Consider the following 22361-nt stretch of genomic DNA (forward strand, 5'->3'; position numbering starts at 1 on the left):
ATGAAACATTTAAATTAATATTAATTCAACTTCCTTTAAGGAAACACCAAACTTAGGTAAGGTGTTTAAACATTTAAATATCATGCAAAGCTAAAGGGATATATCAATTTTACCATCTCGTCCCCAATTAAATTGGGAATTTAGTTCAAATGTCAATATCTCCTTGGTTACAACAGCATAATTGTTAAATTTATATGTTCACTTTAAACTATTTACGGATATGATTAGAAAATGCTGACTTTATTTACATCGTTAAGATATTTCATTGCAATGAAAACTTTTCCCGGAAAGGCTTACTTTGCATATTTGTCTGCAAAAAAAACAATAACAAAAATGAAATACGAACAATACGTACTACATGGTTTTTGATAAGTTACTAATTTTAAGGTTCTCATATTTCAGCAATAGTTTTCAGATCTAATTATTGCATGTTAAAACAATGCTCAGGAAAATTACATTATATAATAGCTTTATATAGTGGTTTTGTTAACTTTAACACAATGCTACGCTGACTATGACTGAAATATATCTTTGTTATTTTACATCGATTAATTGTAGTTTAACGGTTAGGTACATACCACAAGTGTTTCATTTCGGGACATTTATTGATAATTCCCCATATATATTGAAATATGCCTTTTGTTAACCTCTATTAGAATTGAAATTAAACATAAGTGAAGCATTATGCATGTGCTCCAAAGAACTGCAATATTGTTTTTTTTCTAATTAACATCAAGTGGCTATAATGTTCTATATGAATTTACAAAAATGATATATTCTTTTTCTTTTTCTTTGTTAATCAAAATATATTTCTAATAACAAACAGTTCATGACATTTGGTATTTCAAATTTCTCTCAATTGTCTCCATGGCTTTATGAAAGAACACGTTGTAACGGCATGTGTTTTAAAATTCTGTAAAGCCGATATCCTTGATTGAAAACATCACATTCAAAACTGTATGCCTATAGAACTATACGTGACTTAATGATCTGATTCACTCTCAAATTTATGGGGTGTTTTTTTATCAAAGGATGTTCACATTACAAAAGAGATTTTTTAAGTGGTACTTTTTTTATGTGTTTTTTTTTTTCCTTCATTATAAGACTATACAGTGAAATTATAGAATTGCAAAAATGAGCCGCGCTAAGACAAAACCAACATAGTGTGTTTGCGACCAGCATGGATCCAGACCAGCCTGCGCATCCGCACAGTCTGATCAGGATCCATGCTGTTCGCTTACCAACTCTTTTACAAGTGGAGAAACTGACAGCGAACCGCATGGATCCTGATTTGCGGATGCGCAGGCTGGTCTAGGTCCATGTTGGTCGCAAACGTACCACGTTGGTTTTGTCGTGACGCGACTCATTAATATATCGACGTCGTACTGCTGATGAAGAGTGGTCTAATTTAGGTATAGGTAATTGTTTTTCTTACAAGGGCTTGTATATTACATAAACCTACATTTGAGGAAACTAAATTGTCCGTCCCTATTTATATCGAGACATATAACAGGAGCGGAAATAACATCCAGACAAATGCATGCAAATTTAGTTGTGTTTTTTGTCACTGTTACTAGGAAATGCATGCCTATTATTATACTAAAATAGAATCTATTAGATAAAAGTTACATAAAAGCGACCCTTTCAGTTTATTTATGGTATATTTAGCAGATACATGTATGCCATTTGCATAGTTGCAAAGTTTCACTCTCTAAAACTTAAGTGCTCCATTCCACGTCACATATATTTTCTGCCTATGGTAAAAAATGTATGGAATTCACATCAATTTTTTTTAACCCTCACCGTGCTAAATATCCTACACGGATTTGTCCATATTTCAATGCTTACAATTCCATTGATCATCTTTAGGGAAATATGTTAGATATGTACTGACTGAATAACGGACAGTATAGACTATGATCTACCGGCCTAACTTTGGTCTGCATTAGACACATGGGTGAATTAAGTCGTTGCCAGCAGATTCAGAGTATAAACTTGTACGCCCTTTGCCTTCAAATGTGGCTAATTGCATGGACAACTTAATTTTATAAATTCTGTATGGTAAAAGGCCAAAAATATGTTTGATTTAATAACAATTTAATTGGCTTACTCAGACGTAGACATAATTTCCGAAATAAGTAGAACACTAGGTTTTTAGAACTTTTACAATTTTTTTTTTTTTTTTTTTGGGGGGGGGGGTTACGTCACATCGACACAGTATAGGTCATATCGCGACGTTCCAGCTTTACTGGTGGAGGAAGACCTCAGGTGCCCTTCCGTGCATTTTTTCAGGCACGAACGGGCACCTGAGTAGAACCACCGACGTTCCGTAAGCTAGATGGCTAGCTTCCTCACATGAAAGAATCCAAAGTCCCTGTCGGGATTCGAACCCACAGCGGTCAGGGGCAACGACCTTAACCACTCGGCCACGGACGCCCCAAAAATATGACATATATAGATAAGTAAGTTATTTCACTGCTTCAGCACATGAGCATTTCTCGGGATGGCATATTTATCATGAACTGTCTTTTTTGCTTACCGAAAGGCAACCAGTGCAGACACAATTGTGCGAAATGCTTTCATTTTATGCAAATTATAAGCAAATGACATATACAAGTAATATGCCCTCAATAACAATCAGTCTGGAAACATTTGGCTGAGTCAACTGGAAATAGGCTTCCGTCCAGCTGCAAGCCAGCCACTCCAACATTAATTTGTTGGTAAATCTGGTTAAAATGTGAAAAAACCGAAATAGGAAAAATGTATAATTAATCATGCATTTTGGTTGAAAGATCTGTTGCACGTTTATAACACTTACACGAATAAGCTCATATATAAGTGTATTTACGGTTTTTTAGTCCCCTACCGGTTTAACCGGAGGGGACTTTAGGTTTACCCTCCGTCCGTCTGTCCGTCTGTCTGTCTGTCCGTCTGTCTGTCTGTCTGTCTGTCAGTCTGTCAGTCCGTCCGTCCACAAAACTGGATCCCGCGATAACGCAAAAAGTACTGAAAATATTTTTATGAAACTTGATATATGGATAGATGGCAGTATGGAGATTATGCACGTCTTTTTTTTTTCTTCCTATGTTGAAAATTCTGGTTGCTATGGCAACAAATAGTCTGAAAATATGGCAAATTTAACACATAAACTGGATCCAGTGATAACTCAAAAAGTACTGAAAATATTTTTATGAAACTTTAAATATGGGTAGATGGCAGTCTGGAGATTATGCACATCTTTTTCTTTTCTTCTTATGTTGAAAATTCTGGTTGCTATGGCAACAAATAGCCTGAATTTCAAGATTTCTGATTTAAATTTTTCAGCTTTTACACTATATGTTCTTTATTTCTTAAGGTGTTTACTTCAAACTTTAAATATAAGTTTCTGGTCATCAACCACATCATATGTGACAAGGTTTATAACTCTAGCACAAAAAATATCAGTATTACCTCCCTTGAACTTAGATTTTTTAGGGGAAAAAAATGTTGTCTTTTTTAAATAACTTCTTTATTTCCTAATGTATCTACTTCAAACTTCATATATATGTTTCTTATTATCACTTGACATTTTTGAGAAGGTTAAATACTCTAGCAAGACTATTTCCAGAATTATGTCCCCTTGAACTTAGATTTTTTTCGAGAAACTGGTATTTTCACTCCAACTTCTTCATTCCTTATAGGATTACCTTTAAAATCCCACATCGTAATAATATGACAAGGTTGTATAAACATAATTTCCTTACTAAGCATGGAAACTTAACACATTACTGTGATATAGACAAACTTATTTTATAATGTTTTGTGGTCGATATTTTCAAATACAGACTTCATCCTCAAATTCATTATAAATGGCAATACACAGGAGTGTATGACAATTAAAGAACTTTTTGAGGGACCGGTAGGGGACTACTGTATTGCCTGCAATACTATCAAATGCTTGTTTCTTTTATATCAGAAAACTTCAATTTCCAATAGTAGCTTTACGTTTGATGTACATCAACTTTTTTGCCATTATAAACATTTCTATTTTATTTTCTGAAAAAGTTTCTGTAATTCTCTTGCAATAAGCTAGCAAAAATCAATTCCTATAAAAATACATGACGTAGTCAGTTGCCTAGCGATATGCCACAGCTTGCAACCATAATTTTAGCAACAGACAGATTTTAAAAATTCTAAATGCATCGCTCACAAATTCGTAGATAATTTCTAGAAATTGATCATTTATTTGGAAAAGAGATATTTATTTGATGGTGAACATTTTTAAACTGTGAATAAAGCTATGATGGTTGGAAAGTTCAAGTGGAGAACTGACATTATTTTTCATGTCAAGTTGGTAAATGCATTTAGTCATTCATGGTTCCTTGTATGATTTTGACTAAAATCACAAACGCAATGTGTATTATAATAATATTCATAATGTTAAATGTGTGTATGCATTCGATAAACAAAAATGTATAACCCATCTGACTACAGTTCAAATCTACTTAATGCCTAATGCTTAGCGTTAATTTGGGGCTGTTTTAAATCAAATTCATATATATGCATATTCAAAATTTCACAAATTTTCATGTTAAAGTATATATGAATGTTAATTGTTAAATTAAGCTAGGGTGTGGACAGTAGCTTATAATTATCACTTCAGGCTCGTTCAACCCACCCAGCATACAACATTTTTAATTTTGCCGTCCTTTACGGATTCCGGTTTGTCATTGTTTCTTTCGTGAATTTTACTACATTTCTAGGTCAGTATTTGAATTGTACAATACATTAATCAGACCTATATTTCACTTAGAATTAAATGTCATTTTTATATCAATACAAAATATTTTGTTTTTTTTTAATTTGTATATAATTTAACTTTTCAGGTTATTTTGAAGAATTATGATAATGTTAATTCACGATATAAACGCACGTGTCAATAGACTATCTACAGGTGTCAACAATTACTGCTCACTTGTTCATGCATTTCTCCCGTGTGTTGTTTAAAACTTTCTTACAGGAAAACACCACTTATATTGCCAATTGATATCAAATCCAAAGATGTAAATTGCCTTTTATAATCTATGACAAAAATGTATTATATCACATTGATCTAAATGTGTTAAATCTCCATCTGTGCAATTAATGTTGCTGTAAAAAACGTGTTTCAAGATCATTTAGTCAAGTTTGACGTCAAGTTATAATATAACGGAATTCAATCTTTGAGACGCTAAATAATACTTAATATAATGGCAATATAAACATTGTAGCGATGCTACCGGAATTAATCCAGCCAGTAAGATAATTGCGTTGAATTTTTTTCTAGTATTTTAAAATTGCAGACATAATGCCAGTCAAATTGTGTCACAACGTTTTAATCATCATATTTTGTAGTGATTGGTTTTAATGAAACTGCGACCTAACATTTCACTGATTTTTCTCGCAGTTATTTTTTTTCAATACAGAAATGTTTTTGAAACAAATTTTATATCACCATTTATCCAAGTAAGCCATTGAGATTGAGTGACCGACGAGATATGGCCAAAATATGTGTTAACAGATGTAAAAACTAGAAAACAAAATATATCTACATTTGCAATATTATTTTAATTATACCGAACCGGACATCTCAAATAACAAACTAATTTTCTAGACTATTAAATAACCACTATCACTAATGGGTATTTTATAGCCTGTTTTTTTTTTCTAATTAGTTATGTACTAGAGGACATTACTGAAAATTGATTCTGTCTGCATAATTTGACATATAAGCAAGGGTGATGCGAGTGTAAGGCTTAGACAAACAAGTTTGATTTACAAGAAAATATATATGTTACTTTAATGTGATAGGCCAAATTAGTACAACGCCGTATTGATTTGTGTATACAACAGGTATATACTAAATAGTGATTACTTTATTTAATCTTTTAAACTAAAACAAATGTACTACTTCCCGTTTGAAGTGTTTAATTAGCCCTTATAAGAACTTATTGGTTTCAACTGATATTGTGTCCATCCAAGAGTAAAAAGTGAGTGTTCAGATACAATTAAAATAACTTTACATTTGGTCATATTTGTTTTCAATGTCATAATAAAAGTCCTAAGAAATCAAAAACCCCTGTATTTGTTTTTTTTTAAATATCCTTCAAAATATCGATAATGTTTTGGTTATGAAAAGTGTGACTGAATCTTTATGCTTTTTAAATCGTTTCAATCCAAAACATTTTTGATTATCAATTATTGTTCAATCGCCATTAAAATAGTCTTTTGAAATATGCAACTAATTTATCTCAGCTTGACAATGGAAAAATTAGCATAATGTCACGAATGTCTGTTAGTTGGTTTCGTAAGGTTCTTTATCAGAAAATGTTATTTTCAATTTAATTTATATGTTACTAGTCAGAAAAATACTTTCAGCATCTCTGAAATGTTAATTACAGAACGACAAAGTTAAATATACCATAGATTTAAAATCCAAAATCGACGTGCGTTCATGACAATGTGCTGACGTTAGCAATACAATTTATTCCTTTTAAGATCTATACTAAATCTGTTTAAAAGTATGCAGTTTTAGGTATAAATCGAATTTAAATTAAAAATATCTATAAATAGATTGGTCAAAGTAAAAACTCAGATTTGTTTGCAAAATTAATATAATTATAACTATAAAGTTAAAATATAACTATGAAAATAGTCTATATGAAAATAAGCTCAAGTTTGAATACAAATATATATATAAAGTCAGATCTTTTCGATTTAAACAAATCGATATAGATTGGACTATTATAATAACATAACCGTCTGTGAACATGCTAAATCAAACTTATCCTATAATATTTTCAAATTTGTCGTTCTTGATGAACTATAAAGTTCTCATTTTATTTTGTCCATTTCCACCCATCATGATATTTCCATTTTATAGCATTTGTCTATTACCAAATAGTGATAAATGTAGACATAAGACATTTGTACAAAGAATGATGTATGTACACTTAAATACCTCTTGTTGTAGTGTTGTAAATGGTGAATGTATATTTTGATTTCCTCTTTACCACTTGTTAATGTAACAAAACAAATATTCATAGATACGTGAACATTTAAAATTGTATGAAATCTTTTCTCATGTAAACGCACTTGACTCCGTGCTTAAGGATGTTTTGTCCATATAGTTTAGGTTTTATGAAAAATTGTAATATTAACTTCTATATGAACGGGACATTTGTAATTCCATTCGAAGAGGGCCTCTCTCTCTAGTTTAACGATATGTCATTCAAATCATTTAATAATCATTTCGTGCTTAAGCACATCTTTATTAAACATGTTTTATTACAAGATATCTATGTTGTAAGTAATTATGTGGAACATCTTTTTTATAACACTGCAGTTTGCAATGTCACTTTTCATTGGATAATCGTACATTTATACAGTTTTATTTTATAAAAATGCTCGTCTGTAATGCCGCTTTTCGCTTGATAATCGTTAACTGACATATGTTGTTCCTTGTAGGATTGATTTAGGCTTCCAATGATCTAAGCTGTTTCAAAAAGAAAATTATATCAAGCCTGGGAGAACTTTTCCCCCTGACGAAGTGAACGACGATTTGTTAAATATCAAATTTCCAACCATGAACACGCTCCACATTATGATTTTTTATATTACTCATTTTATACCTTTGTACGAATTAACCATTTTCAGTTGCTTTATATTAACATTGAAAATATTAAATGTGTGAACAGTGGAATGGAATTAATTTTTATTACAAAAATGGACGACAAATTGAAAAAATACTATCAAGCCATGGAAACCAACTCTATATACCGATATATGAAATGTTGAAAAATTAATTATAACGATTAACGTGTCTAAGGGTGCGATATGGCGATACCAGGATTGCGATATATTGTAATATAGGCAATGCATGTTGTAATAATTGCAGTAGAATAATCAAGATAAAAAACAAAAGAAACCTTAAACTATATTTTATTTCTAAGGTTCTAAAACAGTCTTTTTTCTTTCTATCAAACATAACTAATTTTTACAAACAATAATAAATATACAATGTATTAGGTATATTTTTAAATGGAAACTTGTATCACAATTATAACATCGAATTCTGGGGACGACGTCTAATCATAAAAGAAAGCTTAACCATTTGTTTATTTCAAACAGGTCGGTTACACGATGAAATTCAATGCATTTCACGACATCATTAAAGAATTGCACACTACAAATCAAGCAACAAGAAGCTGTGAAACACTATCGGTTCTTCCCAATCATGGTCGTTTTATCTGATAATGATTAGGTCTTAGATTTCTGGATGATAAATTACTTTTGAAGTGTTCTAGCGTGTTATTAACATGGCTAGAGTAATCATTTGCTCATCGCGGTATTAAGACACTTGCGAATGATCCTTTTTAAAAAAAAATTCACAAAATGTTGAGTTCTGATTTCACCAGTTATTTGTGGCGATGACTGTTGTTTACAGTAACCACTCTTGTCCTAGCAAAACGCCCAATATTACTGATTGGCATTCTTTATACTTTCATATGTACGTGTACACAGACAACTTCCAATTGGTAAGACACAAGTATGAGATTTGACAATACTGAAATAAAACAGGTTTCTTGTCAAGCTAAAAACACTGACGTTATTAAGAAAATGATTGGTAAATTATATACAAAATGCCTGCATGTTGTGTTTTTTCTAAATTGATTATATTTGACAAAATTAATGGTTTTATTTATTACGTTAACTGCAGTACAAAACAGTCCATAACATAATTTTAAAGAGTTCATATAAACTCCATCACTAAAACCATTCGTAATATTAAACAAAAATTTATGAACAAAGTGAGCAATATTGAAATAAAACGTCAGTACATTGTACTGTTACTTATCGTTAAGACAGTATATAGACATTTATCTTTATTCTGGATTTATTATCATATTTTTTTTCTTCAAATTTCTATACTTCACATCAATAGGTTCAAGTTTCATGGAACAGCTGTTAAAACTTACTCCCGTACTTCACTTCAGTTGTGTTAAATTTATCTGGTCCTTTGTGATCATTAATTTCAGCACATTAAGTATTGAATATGACAAACAAGATCAACAAGGAAAAGTGACGTTCAATAATCGCAACCTAGACTGAAAACAGCCAAGTAGATTAAACACCTCTCAAGTCGGTGCTGGTGGGGTTACAGTGGCGTGAGGATGTTGCATTTTACTATTAGCCCTCATGAACATACGTAAACAAACCAAATCCGCAATTTTTAAGTATTTTTGTTGTTATTATTGCTTCCGATAGCTCATCCTGATTTCCAACCTTTATTATATACCCCAAGGATTGTTTTCTAGCGTTTCAAAGACAGTTGTAAACGAAAAAAACGGCTTAACTAATTTATTTTTTCTACTTTCTTCCTACTTTTTGAGTTCATTTTTACAAAACATATTAGCTTTTTCAGTTGTCATCATATCGGCTCACAAAGCCGACAGGTTTATCAGAATATATTGTACTTAAATAGTGGGCGCGTGAGATTATTATAAGAAACGAAATACACAAAAAGGAATTAGAATGAAAATCTAAAAGAAAATATACTGCATTTTATCATTTAATGATACATTTGTTTGCATAAGGTAAATGTAAGTGAATTATCATAAATATTACAAATGGCAATATTCATACGAATGGGATGATAAAGGATATTAATAAATTGTGAAAACAAACTAAAGAGTTCTCCACAATGTCGTGACTATTATCCAATTTCAATTAAATGAGTGTTATAAAAGTTTTTACTCAGTGCATTTGGTGCTCATTCGCTGTCAATTTGACGCCTTTGTAGGAACTTTATTGTCTATTTATTGATCGGGTTTGTAGAAAGATATTCGGTATATTTCAATAATTTCCAGACAAACACCCCCGCAATTTATATCATGCCATATAAGGAGACAAAATTAGTGTAACGATCATGATTTATGTATTTGGTTTGTCGTCTGCCTGACCCATTCGAGACATCGCGAGAGTTGGTGTAATTCATTATCGTTATTCTTATCAATGTCACTATCAATGTGTTTATAACATATCACGTGACGATGATCATTCTGTTTTGAAGCAAAAACAAAGATACAATCATCAAAATATGAAAACAAACATCAACAAGGAGGGGCGACATGCACTGAATCAGACCAAAGCTTTCATACACTACTGAAGTTAATTCAAATGATAACCAAAACATTTCGTGATATATGTATAAAAGCAGTTATATTTAAAAATGAATAAACATACATTAACAAATCTGTGGATTTTTAAACTAAAACAGACTGCACTTCTTCTCTTTTTTTAAAATATTAAAGAAATGATTATATTGTAAAATTTAATTGTCGCTTAAAACACCACATAAGAGAAATGTTACATTAATGCTTGATCGACAAAGCCATATTGCAGGCTCCCGTCGACGCTCCTTAAGCTACGGTCTATGCAGATCATGCCATTTAAAAATAAATGATTTCTGAAATATGCTTTTAATAGCCGTTGTTATGTGGACATGTAAGGTACATGTTTATTAGCAGCTTTTAAGCAAACTTTAAATAATGCCGTGTTTCTTAAATATTCAATTTTGATACTTTTGCAGTATATTGAACGCCGCTTTTCCCTGACGATATTATTTATCACATTAATTTCTTGCAGCCAGGGTTGTTGCACTGTTTAATTATCCATCAATCAAACCAAGACTGCATTTTTCTTATAATTTTGCTGTTCAAAATGTTTCCGATGATCACGTTTTCCCTGATATTCTTGTGAATACACTCACGTAACTGATAACTTCTAATACAACTGCTAGTTTTTCTTTATTAATCAAATTATTTATCAAAAGACAGTTCACCATAACGCAACTCCAATTAAAGATGTTTTATACTATTGTTGTCTGTTTTGCCAAATATCTTTCCCTCAACCACCCCCTAATTTAGTATCATCTAACAAACATCTTTTTTTTAAAGGAAATAACATCATTTATCATGTAACGATTAGTTTGGCTGCCTCACAATGGTTATACGATTTTAGTTTTTGTGCGAAGAAAATATACTGCTCGGTTTCTGCTCGGTTTAACAAGTTATAATAATACAACACATTTATTGATAATCATCAAGGTCATGCAAATATCAGATCTTAGTGTCTTTCTAATATTTTTATGCATATAAATTTGTTATGTTTAGGCTAGTAATTCCAGAATAGAAGTTTTTTTACAATCTTTCTGACATGATGCATTTAAAAGATGTTTAGAATATCAGTTATCGGTAATGCGTCTGTTAAACATGAAATTCTATAAACAATAACACGAACAGATATATTTCATTAAAGATTACTTTGATCGAATTGGATATTAGAAAATATTGATAATTACAACATAGTCTCTTTGTAATTCAAATGCAACACAACCTCTATGTAATATAAACTAAACATGTTTTTACTTTAAGAAATCAACATAGAAACAACTTATCTAAAATCTATTTTGCATAAAACTGTTGAAGTCTGAATTCCCTATGTTCTTCTTATTTGAATTTTAAATTTAATCTGTTTGTCCATTTGTCCATCCTGTAACATGAGTTAGTAAATTATATGACATCTATTTCAGATTTTCTATGTATACGAGTATAATATAGAGGACAGTGATAATTAAACATTAGATATATGCCAGATATCCATTAAGCCCCGATTTAAATAATGCTGTTTTTAAATTGGAAAAAGGCTAATTTAAAGTTAAATAATAAGCATCAAGTACGAAACATAGAAAGATCGTCGCCAGAAACGAACATACGTATATAAATGTATTTCCGTCCTCTTACTCTCATTGTGAGGCAGACGCGTGTGTGACCTCAAAACATGAAAACAAATTATTATCGCTAGACTGTCGAAGGAAGAATAATTATGAAGAAGCGCTAATGAACTGTTATTATACCAATTATACCAATTAAGCTATCTCTTGTATTGTCGATGTTGTAGATAAGGTGCCTTAGAAATGCACACAGAATTGCTTCCAGTTTCCATTCTTTGAATGCAGCAAGTTGGTATTCTAATCAGTTAAGGAATGGATAACTATTGCTAATAGGTTAATGGATTGTCGACAAATGTTTTTATTTCACTATTTTATGCAGAATGTTTAGGAATAATAAGTTTTAAATGTGCAAACAAATTGTTGGCTGAAAAACAACAACAGAAAAAAAGAAACAAAGAACAACCAAAAACAACAACAACAAAAAAAATATTTTTTTTTTAATTGTCAACTGATGATAATATATGATCATAATATTCATCAAACTTTCTTCTTATTTAAGATACCGTAACAACGAACACAGAGGTAAATGATATATGTGCATACATTATTAAAACAATTCATAAAAGGGATATTTGGAACTCATTGTGTCTTACACTATTAAGACTTTGGGTAACGCTCAATCTGGTGCTAGGGATGTACTACTTTTCATTATCCCTCATATACAGACTCAATCATGCCGAGTCTACAATTTTCATGCAATTTTGTTGCTTTTAGTGCTTCCGACGGATAACTTTTTTCCAGAAATTTGTTGATTTTTAAACGTTCTTAACATTTCAGAACATTTACTATTCGAACGAATTGTCGTTATATTTGTTTAGCCTAGAAGATATGCTACACTTGCATTCAAATGGTTGAGTTTATCATTAATAAGACCAATGGGTTCCTCTTGTCTACAATAACACTTAAATAGTGTTGGAATTATATCGCTTTAACATTGCCTTATAGAATTCTGATGTAGGGAAGTAATTAAACTTGACAAAGTTGTCTCTTTTTGTTAGGCTGCCATGCAATGTTAATACAAGACGTTCTTGTCTTCACGACTCTGTTATCTATAAACAATAACTTTATTATCTGTAATCGTTTGCCTAACAATTCTTTTAACTCAGGCAGGCGAAGTGACCCCTCACTTTTTTATTTTTTTGAGAGATGAAAAGAGATAATGCTCACACATTAAACACAACAGTGTTACGCTTTTTAAATGGTCAAATGTTAGTATTCATAAATACGTTTAAAATTATTTGACAGTTAAGAAAGTCAAACACATGTAAAGTAAATGTATTGAACTTAGTAACAAAAGAGTAGAGGGATAAATATGTTACTTTTTAAACTTGTACAAAATCACATTCTGTGTCTGACTATATCAAGGGGCAGGACGTGAAGTGGTTGCACACTTGGTTCAAGCGAGCGAATCGGTTGCAAACTTGACAAAATGGCGAACACGGGGTGATTTTTTTAAACGCGTACACGATTTTTTGCCAGGCAAGTGGGTTTCTTTGTTACTTTGAAGTTCATTAGTATGTCTATTCCATAATGCAATATATATGCCACACTCGGTTAAAGGTCTCAGCATCCTAGATTATGTTTTGACGAAGTTATTGAAGATATAAACTGATCATGTAGATATTTTGAGATTTGACATGTGACTGTTTTGGTCGGGTTTTCTCCTAATTTATTCGAATTTGTAAGTTTTGAACTGCATTTAACAATAACAAAATATGTTTCTGTCAATGCTGTACAAATGGTTTAGTTCGCAAGTCCGAAGATAGCGTTCAATACACAAACATATCTTGTTCAAGCACATTTTGGTTGCAGACTTATACTTCACGCATTTTTGGTTGCAAACTTATTCTTATTTTTATTAAAATCCATAGTAAAACTTTGCAAAAGGAGTGTAAAAGGTTATATTTATTAACCTATTTTCAATGGCAATTATTGACATTTATGTTCTGTTACTTGTTTTTTATACATGTTATTGCTACAACAATTATGCAGTTTATGTTTCAAATTACATGGTGTCAGTTCAATACAATAATCATCAGTAAATGCCTGTAAAAAATAATAGCATATATAGACAAATATTTATTGATACTTTAATTCTAAAATATGTCATCATATGTAAAATGCAAATGAAAACTACATACAAACCAAACGTATGTGAGAGTTCTGATGTATGTAAATGCATTATTTTCATCATAAACGTAAGGACATGTGCATAAATACGATGTTACTCGGCAAAATTTCCAAAGTTTATCAAAACCACAAGAAATGTTAATTTGTATGATTCCTATGTAAAGATCAGAAGTTGCTTTAGACATAAAGTATGTAAATATACTTAAAATATTTTTACAAACCAAAAGTTAAAATGACATGCTTGTTTACAATATTTCGGATTTGATGCACATCATATGTCAATGGGTATTCTAAAGATGATTTTGATTATTAGATCATAATATAACTGATATATGATTGGTTATTTACATTGACTGATACGTGACAAAACTACTTAAAGTCATTGTTCCGAGTTAGGGAATTAGGAAGATGTTTCGATTGGTCAACAAAAAGGAACAAAAAAGAAACATGTGAATTGTTGACATATGGATAATGCCCTTGTGTCAATGTTAATATAGTTTATTACTACCATATAATCAAACTTATTTCAAATCTAAAAAACGAACAATAATGAAAGCTGTTTGTTGCTGATTTGTTTTTCTTTTCCTTTACAGTAAATCATGCCAAGATATAAAAAGGTCCTAAGACTTTGTAACAAGAAAAAAAGGACATCGAGGAGAAAAAATGATGAAGATAAACACAACTATATTCCATTTAAAAAACAATGCACCATTTCAACACCTAATTTCATCAAGTGCAAATTCTCTCTAAAAAGGCACATGACATTTTCTCCGTCTAAAACCCCCAAAAGAAAATGTACCATAAAGTACTTTCGGAAGACTACTAGTACCTTAAAATCAGTTAATATTGACAAAGTCACACTATCCTCAAATTCAAGAAGAATGTTGGAATTTGAAAATGAAGCACAGTCATGTCTGTTAAAAAATTCAAAATTAGACAATGCTCAACAAGATGCTAACTTTTCATTAATAGATTCTGGAAATGACACATGCACCCCTCCAGAAAATGAGATCGAGCAAACAAAATCTCTTTTAACACGATTGGTTAAAGATGGAAAATTTTCAACATCATGTATTTCATATTGTTTATTCAGAGACGCTTTGCACTGGCATGATTGCCAAACAACTTCTGGGATGAGATATTCAGAAGAAACTAAAGAATTTTTTTGGACTGGACAGAAATTATTGGGAGGTCAATTTATTAGATTTATGCGCGGTTTTGCACACCACGGTCATGTCTAAAGAAGGAAAAGCACCAATGGGTTACTTATAATCCGTCATCATCTGGTATTAAACTTAGCCTTGTTCCATCAGACAGAGTTCAAAGTGATTTCAAAACCAAAATCAATTTTACATTCCGATAGTGATAACCTTGAACCTGGGATTCTGAAAAAACAAAAATATCTATGAACAAATCAATGAAAAGATACCTCGTTTGCTATAATGTATGATGGAAAGAAAATTAACACCAAATTTCTGCGACATTTTTCTCCTTAATTTTCAAGAAGACGAACCACGGATTGAAGATATTAAGAAAAAGTATCATAAAACTGTTTACAAAAACTTCAAACTTATCAAGACATTAATAGAAAGTATGATGGAAAAGGGAAGAGATTAACGAGTGTTTCGGGAAATGTCTTTTAATTGACAAATCATTTTTTGTTAGCAGTAGTAAGTCAGTAATTTATACACTGAGTACCGTAATCAAATCTTTACGAATAATACACTGTAAGAAGGCCATTTACATCGAGAGTACTGAAAAAAAGCTAGAGGAGACTCATGACGGAAAATATAAATTTGTAGTCAATAAGATTAAAACTCTGCTGTATCAAATCAACATATGTATTAAGGGAATTTTGGAGGTTATTGATGTCATTATGATGTCATGTGCATCAGCAAACATGAGTGAGGATGAGTTTAAAAATGAAAGATGCAATATGACTGTGCAAAAAAATTACAGGGAACTTAGATCCCCAGAAGAATTAAAGAACGACATTTTTAAAGATGAAAAAGATATCCCGTTACAATTCGTCAAACAAAGAAGCAAACAGTGGTTTTCAAGGAGACAAGATGTAAAAGTTACTGGAAGCGTTGCCTATAAAGCTTTAGGTCTTGAATCTCTTTCTGCTCAAAAAGCATATTTTGATGAAGCTTATTGTGAGTGTAGATTAGAAAAGACAGAAAAACCCGAAGGCCTGCAGAAAGCGCTCGACCATGGGACTTTAAATGAAATAAATGCCATTGCTACTCTAGTTAGTAAGGTCATGCCTGTTTATTTTCCAGAATATACTTTTCATGAGGAAGGAGCTTATGTTATTGAAAATAAAGAGGGTAAAAAATTGATGATCATATCACCAGATGGAAGCTTAAGAGATGGGACGAATGTGATATCAGTTGAATTAAAATGTCCATTTTCCGTCTATGTTGGAGCTACACCGGTATACTACGAGGTAAAGAATCGTCACATGATTCAAAACTGCTTGGAAGCAAATGTACTGAAAGCTGATGAACATTTATACGTAAGCTGGAGTCCCCAATCAACGACTGTTTTCCGTTTAAAATCAAACAAAAATTTGTACAAGTCTGTAATTGAAGAGATTGAACATGTTTACTACAATGAATGTCCTTCAAGACCGACAAAGATATCAGACAAGGTGATGAAGATGAAATCAGATATAAAAGAAGACATATCAAAAGCAGATTTCATTGGTGAATTTGCTTCAGTTACTGCTAATTCTTCTCCGCGGAGCTATAAAACCAAAGACAATATGTATTACAAGCAACAGGAAGATCCATTTACAATCAACACTTTTAACATGAGTTTAGACAGTCTTGTGCAAAATATGCATAAAGCTATAAAGAACATAAATGAAGCACATACATATGAAAAACCAATGGCATCTGAAGTGTTAGTTTATCTTTTAAGTGATATGTCTAGAACATGGCACAGGGAAATAGGACACGGTATGCCAATTACTTACTTGTTCAAGGGTTATAGCCTTACCATGAGTACAGCAAGGAGAATTCTTGATGAAGTTATGAACGCATGCAGTAATTATAATGTCCATGTACCGTGTACGACTTTTGATGGACAATTTGCAAAGTTAAAGGATGTTGATAAGTACGGAAAACCTTTGACTTTATTTGCTCTTCAGCGGCAGGTATGGTTGGAAATAAAAAAGAAAAGTAAAAGGGAACTTCTTATAAAAATTGGAAGCCTATTTAATGAGCCAGAATACAGTAAAGTAACTGATGCCGTTATTATGGACGATGGTGAAATTAAAGCAATAAAATCATACTTTCAGGTACATAATAAAAACAAATGTTTGCCTGTGGAGACGCCTATAGAAATTCTGCATAAGAAAATTTGTAAACAATCACATGATGTTTTGAATGAGATCGGAATATCTGATTCAGCTGGACTTGAAGAAGATGTTCTTTCTATACTGGAGACATTGGAATCACAGACAAAAGAGAATAATTCAGATGTCCACAATAGTCAGAATACTAATAGCAGCAGGAATTATGAAGGCGAAGAAGTAACTGAAAGCTCACTCTCCGCACCCCATGTCGATAGTCCTGTTCTGAATACAATTCAGATGAATGAACAAGATTTTACAATTTTACAAAAAACTCTTGTAAAAACTAAAAGAAAGAAGTGGCATAATAAAAGTCATACTGAAATATCGACCATTTTTAAATCGGCAACTGTAATGAATTCAGAATTCACTGGTCAGGAACTAAATGAAATAGTCAAATATCTTAACATAAAAGGTTTAAAACATGGCATTAAGATTAGTCAAAACCTTCGAAAAACAGAAAAAATTAACAAAATTTGCTCAGTTATTGGCATTACTTCGAGTGTTACTGTTCCCAAGAGGCAGTGTCGAAAGAAAAACGTTACATCCTTGAAAACGTTATGTGTCAATGTAATTCAAAAACGTAGCTATCCTAAAGACGTGTTGTCTGTTGCATATGCAAGAAGCACATGGCCATGTTCTGAGGACCAATGGTTTGAAAAGTTCGTATGTTGAGAAGCAAATTGTCATAAAACGTGACGAATATATTGAAAATGAAACGAATGAAATAACGTTTTCGCCAGTTTATTCACCAGAGTACGTAGAGGAAAGACAACAACTTGAAGTTCGTATATTAGATGGAACACATTTGCGTACTAATCTGAAATCAAAGTTAATTCGCCATGGATTAGGCAACGTACATATTGAAGCCTGGAAGAAAGTTGCAAATACCGGAGAAACCGATCTGGCGCCTGCTATGCTAGAAGTACAACATGATGGAAAAATAATGCATCAGCAAAGTGACCCCTATGTACGTACAATGTTTAGCGAAAAAGTGGAATCAGTAATGATTGCAAATGGCGATTATTTCGAAGCAAACTTTTGCAAGCTGTTCAGACAATGGCATGAGGCAGAAGACAAGCCGGGGATTTCTGCTTTTGAAAGATGTTATCGCAGTATTAATTTTCGAAACTGGCTAATGGAGAATTACGATTATACAAAGTTTCCGCCTGTTTCACAGTATGTCAAAGGCATACCTCGTTGTTACTTTTGAAGGTTTAGTATGCAGTATTGATGCACATGTGATGTTGTATTCAATGGTGAAAACTGGAACGTACAATTGCGCGCCGTATCAACACTTGTGGCAGAAAATTTCATGGGAGAATTGGCAGAAAGGTCGCAAAATAACCACGGAGTTCCATCAGGCAACACACTACCTTCTGATATGAGTAAAAATATCACAGCTACATGCATGAGACTCAATCCGGAACGGTAAAGAATACTTTTTGTAAATTGATTTTACTTGATTTTATGCTTTAATAATATTTTTGGAACATTGTTATACAAAAATACACCAATAGTTGACGATTAAGAGATGTCGACACTCAGCCGTAAGTATGTTTATAAATGATTTATCAACAAATTGATTTATGCTTTAATATATTTTAAACCAAATATCATGTTTTTTGCAGATCATTTCAAATGAAGACGTCAAAATCGAGATGCTATGAAATACCAGACGTCATGACGGCCAACAAGTTTGAAAAAATACCGATGGTTGGATATAATGTTGACTCACGCATATCAGAAATAATCACCAGGTTTGTTTTCATTGTTTACAAATATAAATGTCGAATGACATTTATATGCTCGCGCGTTTAAATCATTACAAAATTAATTTCTTTATACAAACAGCAACGAAAGGCGTTATTACCAGATCGGACTAATACTTTAACTCAAGATAAGAACTAATGCACATTTTTGTGCATAAACACCTACATAATCTTGCTTAAATGTGACCTCGTGCTTTTGCTTTTGTTAATGCACGAAATAAGGTGTTCTTAACCTCTATATAATTATAATAAAATGTAAATTTTCAACAGTGGTTTAAAGTTAACTATGTAGTTCTCATAATTTTGAAATTCTATTTCAGGGATCATGAATTCGATCAAAGGAGAGGAGGCGTACCAAAGCACGGAACTGTTAGAAAACTTAATGATATTCCAAGAGGCGTACAACCTGTACGGTCACACTATAAAGTCGACGAATCTAGAATATTACCTTCATTAAGACAGGGTATTTCCGAAAAATTATTAGATGAACTAACTAAATGATCAACTGTTTAACAGCGATGAAATGCCTGTTACTTCTATGGAAGCCTGAATGAAAAACTTTTTGACTTTTGCATAGTTGAATGGTTTTGAGTTGGAATATTAATTGGAGTTGCTATTGTATAATAGACAAGTTTATTACTATGACTGGCATAGTTTTGGTATTTGCGTAACGATATTTATGAAAGTAATACTTTTTACAGTGGTTTTATATATAATGATGCAACTTTTTCGATGCAAAATGGTGATAGTATTACGTTATGACTGATGTGATCGTATTTGAATGTTCATGTCAAATCGATATTGATAAATAGAATAGCGTGGCAAGCATACCTTTCTTTGCTATTGTAATATCATCGGTATATCGGTATAAACTACACGCATTTTGCTGCTATTGACACAAACATGCAGAGCTATATGACTTACAAATTTGTTTTTTGTAAACATATATGTAAATATCTAACACTGTGATTAACATCATCGTGTGCACATCTGATTTTTTTCCTGTGATTAAAATACACATCTTTTACTTTGGTATATGATTGATTAAAATTGAAATTTATGCTACGATTAAGACAAATATTTGAAATTGTTTTGATATTAAGATACATAAAGATAATACTTTGAGCACATACATTCCCTTTGTGTTCTGATTAACATTCATGTAGATAACTATTAGTCACAATAATATACATATACTGTACTTTGTATACATGTTTTTGAGTTTGTGCTATGATTAACATAAAGGCATTTGAGTTTGTGTTTTAATTTACATAGCTTTAATTAATGTACATGTTTTTACTTTGTGCCATGTTTAACATGCAAGTTTAATTTAAACTTAGTGCTTTGATTAAAATACATAATTATGGCTTTGAAATATGATAAACATTAGAAAAGTCAATTTGACTTGATGCTGTGATTTACAAACATGTTTCCGACTTTACTTATTTGATATAAGGTTAATGATCTTTCTGCATTTATTGACAAAGGTACATTGGAATTTTTTACTAACAATGAGTAATTTTCAATATGAGCTATACCTAATGTTTTACTTGTAACTATTGTAACTGGCCAAATAGTCATTGTTTTTTTTCTGGCCTGGTATGAATGGTTGTAATTGTTGTTTTTATCTCACCTAGTAGGAATGGTTGTAATTGTTGTTTTTTCTGGCCTAGTAGGAATGGATGTAATTGTTGTTTTTTCTGGTCTAGTAGGAATGGTTGTAATTGTTGTTTTTTTTTCTGTCCTGGTATGAATGGTTGTAATTGTTGTTTTTTTTTGTTCTGGTCTAGTAGGAATGGTTTAAATTGTTGTTTTTTCTGGCCTAGTAGGAATGGTTGTAATTGTTGTTTTTTATGGTCTAGTAGGAATGGTTGTTATTGTTTTTTTTTCTGGCCTGGTATGAATAGTTGTAATTGTTGATTTTTCTGGCCAAGTAGGAATGGTTGTAATTGTTGGTTTTTTTCTGGCCTAATGAGAATGGTTGTAATTGTTGTTTTTTCTGGTCTAGTAGGAATGGTTTAAATTGTTGTTTTTTTCTGGCCTGGTATGAATGGTTGTAATTGTTGTTTTTATCTCACCTAGTAGGAATTGTTGAAATTGTTGTTTTTTTCTGGCCTAGTAGGAATGGTTGTAATTGTTTTTTTTTCCCGTCCTGGTATGAATGGTTGAAATTGTTGTTTTTTTTTTGTTCTGGTCTAGTAGGAATGGTTTAAATTGTTGTTTTTTTTCTGGTCTAGTAGCAATGGTTGTAATTGTTGTTTTCTTTCTGGCCTAGTAGGAATGGTTGTAATTGTTGCTTTTTATGGTCTAGTAGGAATGGTTGTAATTGTTTTTTTTCTGGCCTTGTATGAATAGTTGTAATTGTTGATTTTTCTAGTCAAGTAGGAATGGTTGTAATTGTTGTTTTTTCTGTCCTGGTATGAATGGTTGTAATTGTTGGTTTTTTTGTTCTGGTCTAGTAGGAATGGTTTAAATTGTTGTTGTTTTTTTCTGGCCTGGTATGAATGGTTGTTATTGTTGTTTTTACCTCACCTAGTAGGAATGGTTGTAATTGTTGTTTTTATCTGACCTTGTAGGAATGGTTGTAATTGTTGCTAAACAGCCATGGAATTTTATTAAATTCGTCTACCTTACTACGCAATATTTGAGACCATTTTGAAATTATTGTTTTACGTAGGTAGACATGAATTATGCTATGTTGGAACTATTTACATAAATAAAAGGCAGAAATTCACTGTGTCTTACTTGTTATACTTGTCTTACTAAGGACTGTTACATGTACTTATAGACTCCACCATGATGTAATCGATATAATCGTCATTCTATGTTTGGTTCCATTTTCTAAGTCACACGGTCGTATAAGTCATATGACCAGCTTCTAAGCAATTCTACTTGCAGAAGGACTTAAATTACCAACTTTATCAATTAGACTAGATTTATCAATATATTTATCTACTGGCAGTACCACGAAATGATTTTGGTGGGAATAAAATTATCATCGGATAGAGCACATAAATAATACCAATAAAAGAATATTTGTTTCTCAGTTTAATCAGTGTAATACTCATCGTATCAGAAAATAAACATGAATCATGAAAATGCGACTTGCGATTTTCTGTCTTAGTAAAGATTAAACATGAATGATATAAAGAATACAAATAAAAAGAGCGTGTTTGTTTAACACAAATGCCCCGGCTTAGATTCATTACAGTAACACTATTTCAGAAAATTCAAAAATGCCGAAATAATTGTAAACAGAGTTATAAAATATAACTTGAAGAGTGATTGC

The 22361-nt window shown here is 31.7% G+C and overlaps 1 protein-coding gene across 1 annotated transcript; it reads left to right on the top strand.

Annotated features, from left to right (window-relative positions):
- Nucleotides 1–15608: 15608 nt before the first annotated feature.
- Nucleotides 15609–20872, top strand: LOC132715441 (uncharacterized). The gene is made up of 3 exons (XM_060698444.1): nucleotides 15609–18731; nucleotides 18932–19060; nucleotides 19393–20872. The coding sequence occupies exon 1, from the start codon at nucleotides 15819–15821 to the stop codon at nucleotides 17973–17975; it is 2157 nt and encodes a 718-aa protein (XP_060554427.1). The 5' UTR covers nucleotides 15609–15818; the 3' UTR covers nucleotides 17976–18731; nucleotides 18932–19060; nucleotides 19393–20872.
- Nucleotides 20873–22361: the final 1489 nt, after the last annotated feature.

This window comes from Ruditapes philippinarum, unplaced genomic scaffold, assembly GCF_026571515.1.
Source record: "Ruditapes philippinarum isolate M1 unplaced genomic scaffold, ASM2657151v2 ctg2048_1_1_1_1, whole genome shotgun sequence".
Lineage (NCBI taxonomy): Eukaryota > Metazoa > Mollusca > Bivalvia > Venerida > Veneridae > Ruditapes > Ruditapes philippinarum.

Coding starts and splice junctions, on each gene's coding strand:
- LOC132715441 (XM_060698444.1), top strand. CDS start 15,819: ATGATGTCATGTGCATCAGCAAACATGAGTGAGGATGAGTTTAAAAAT.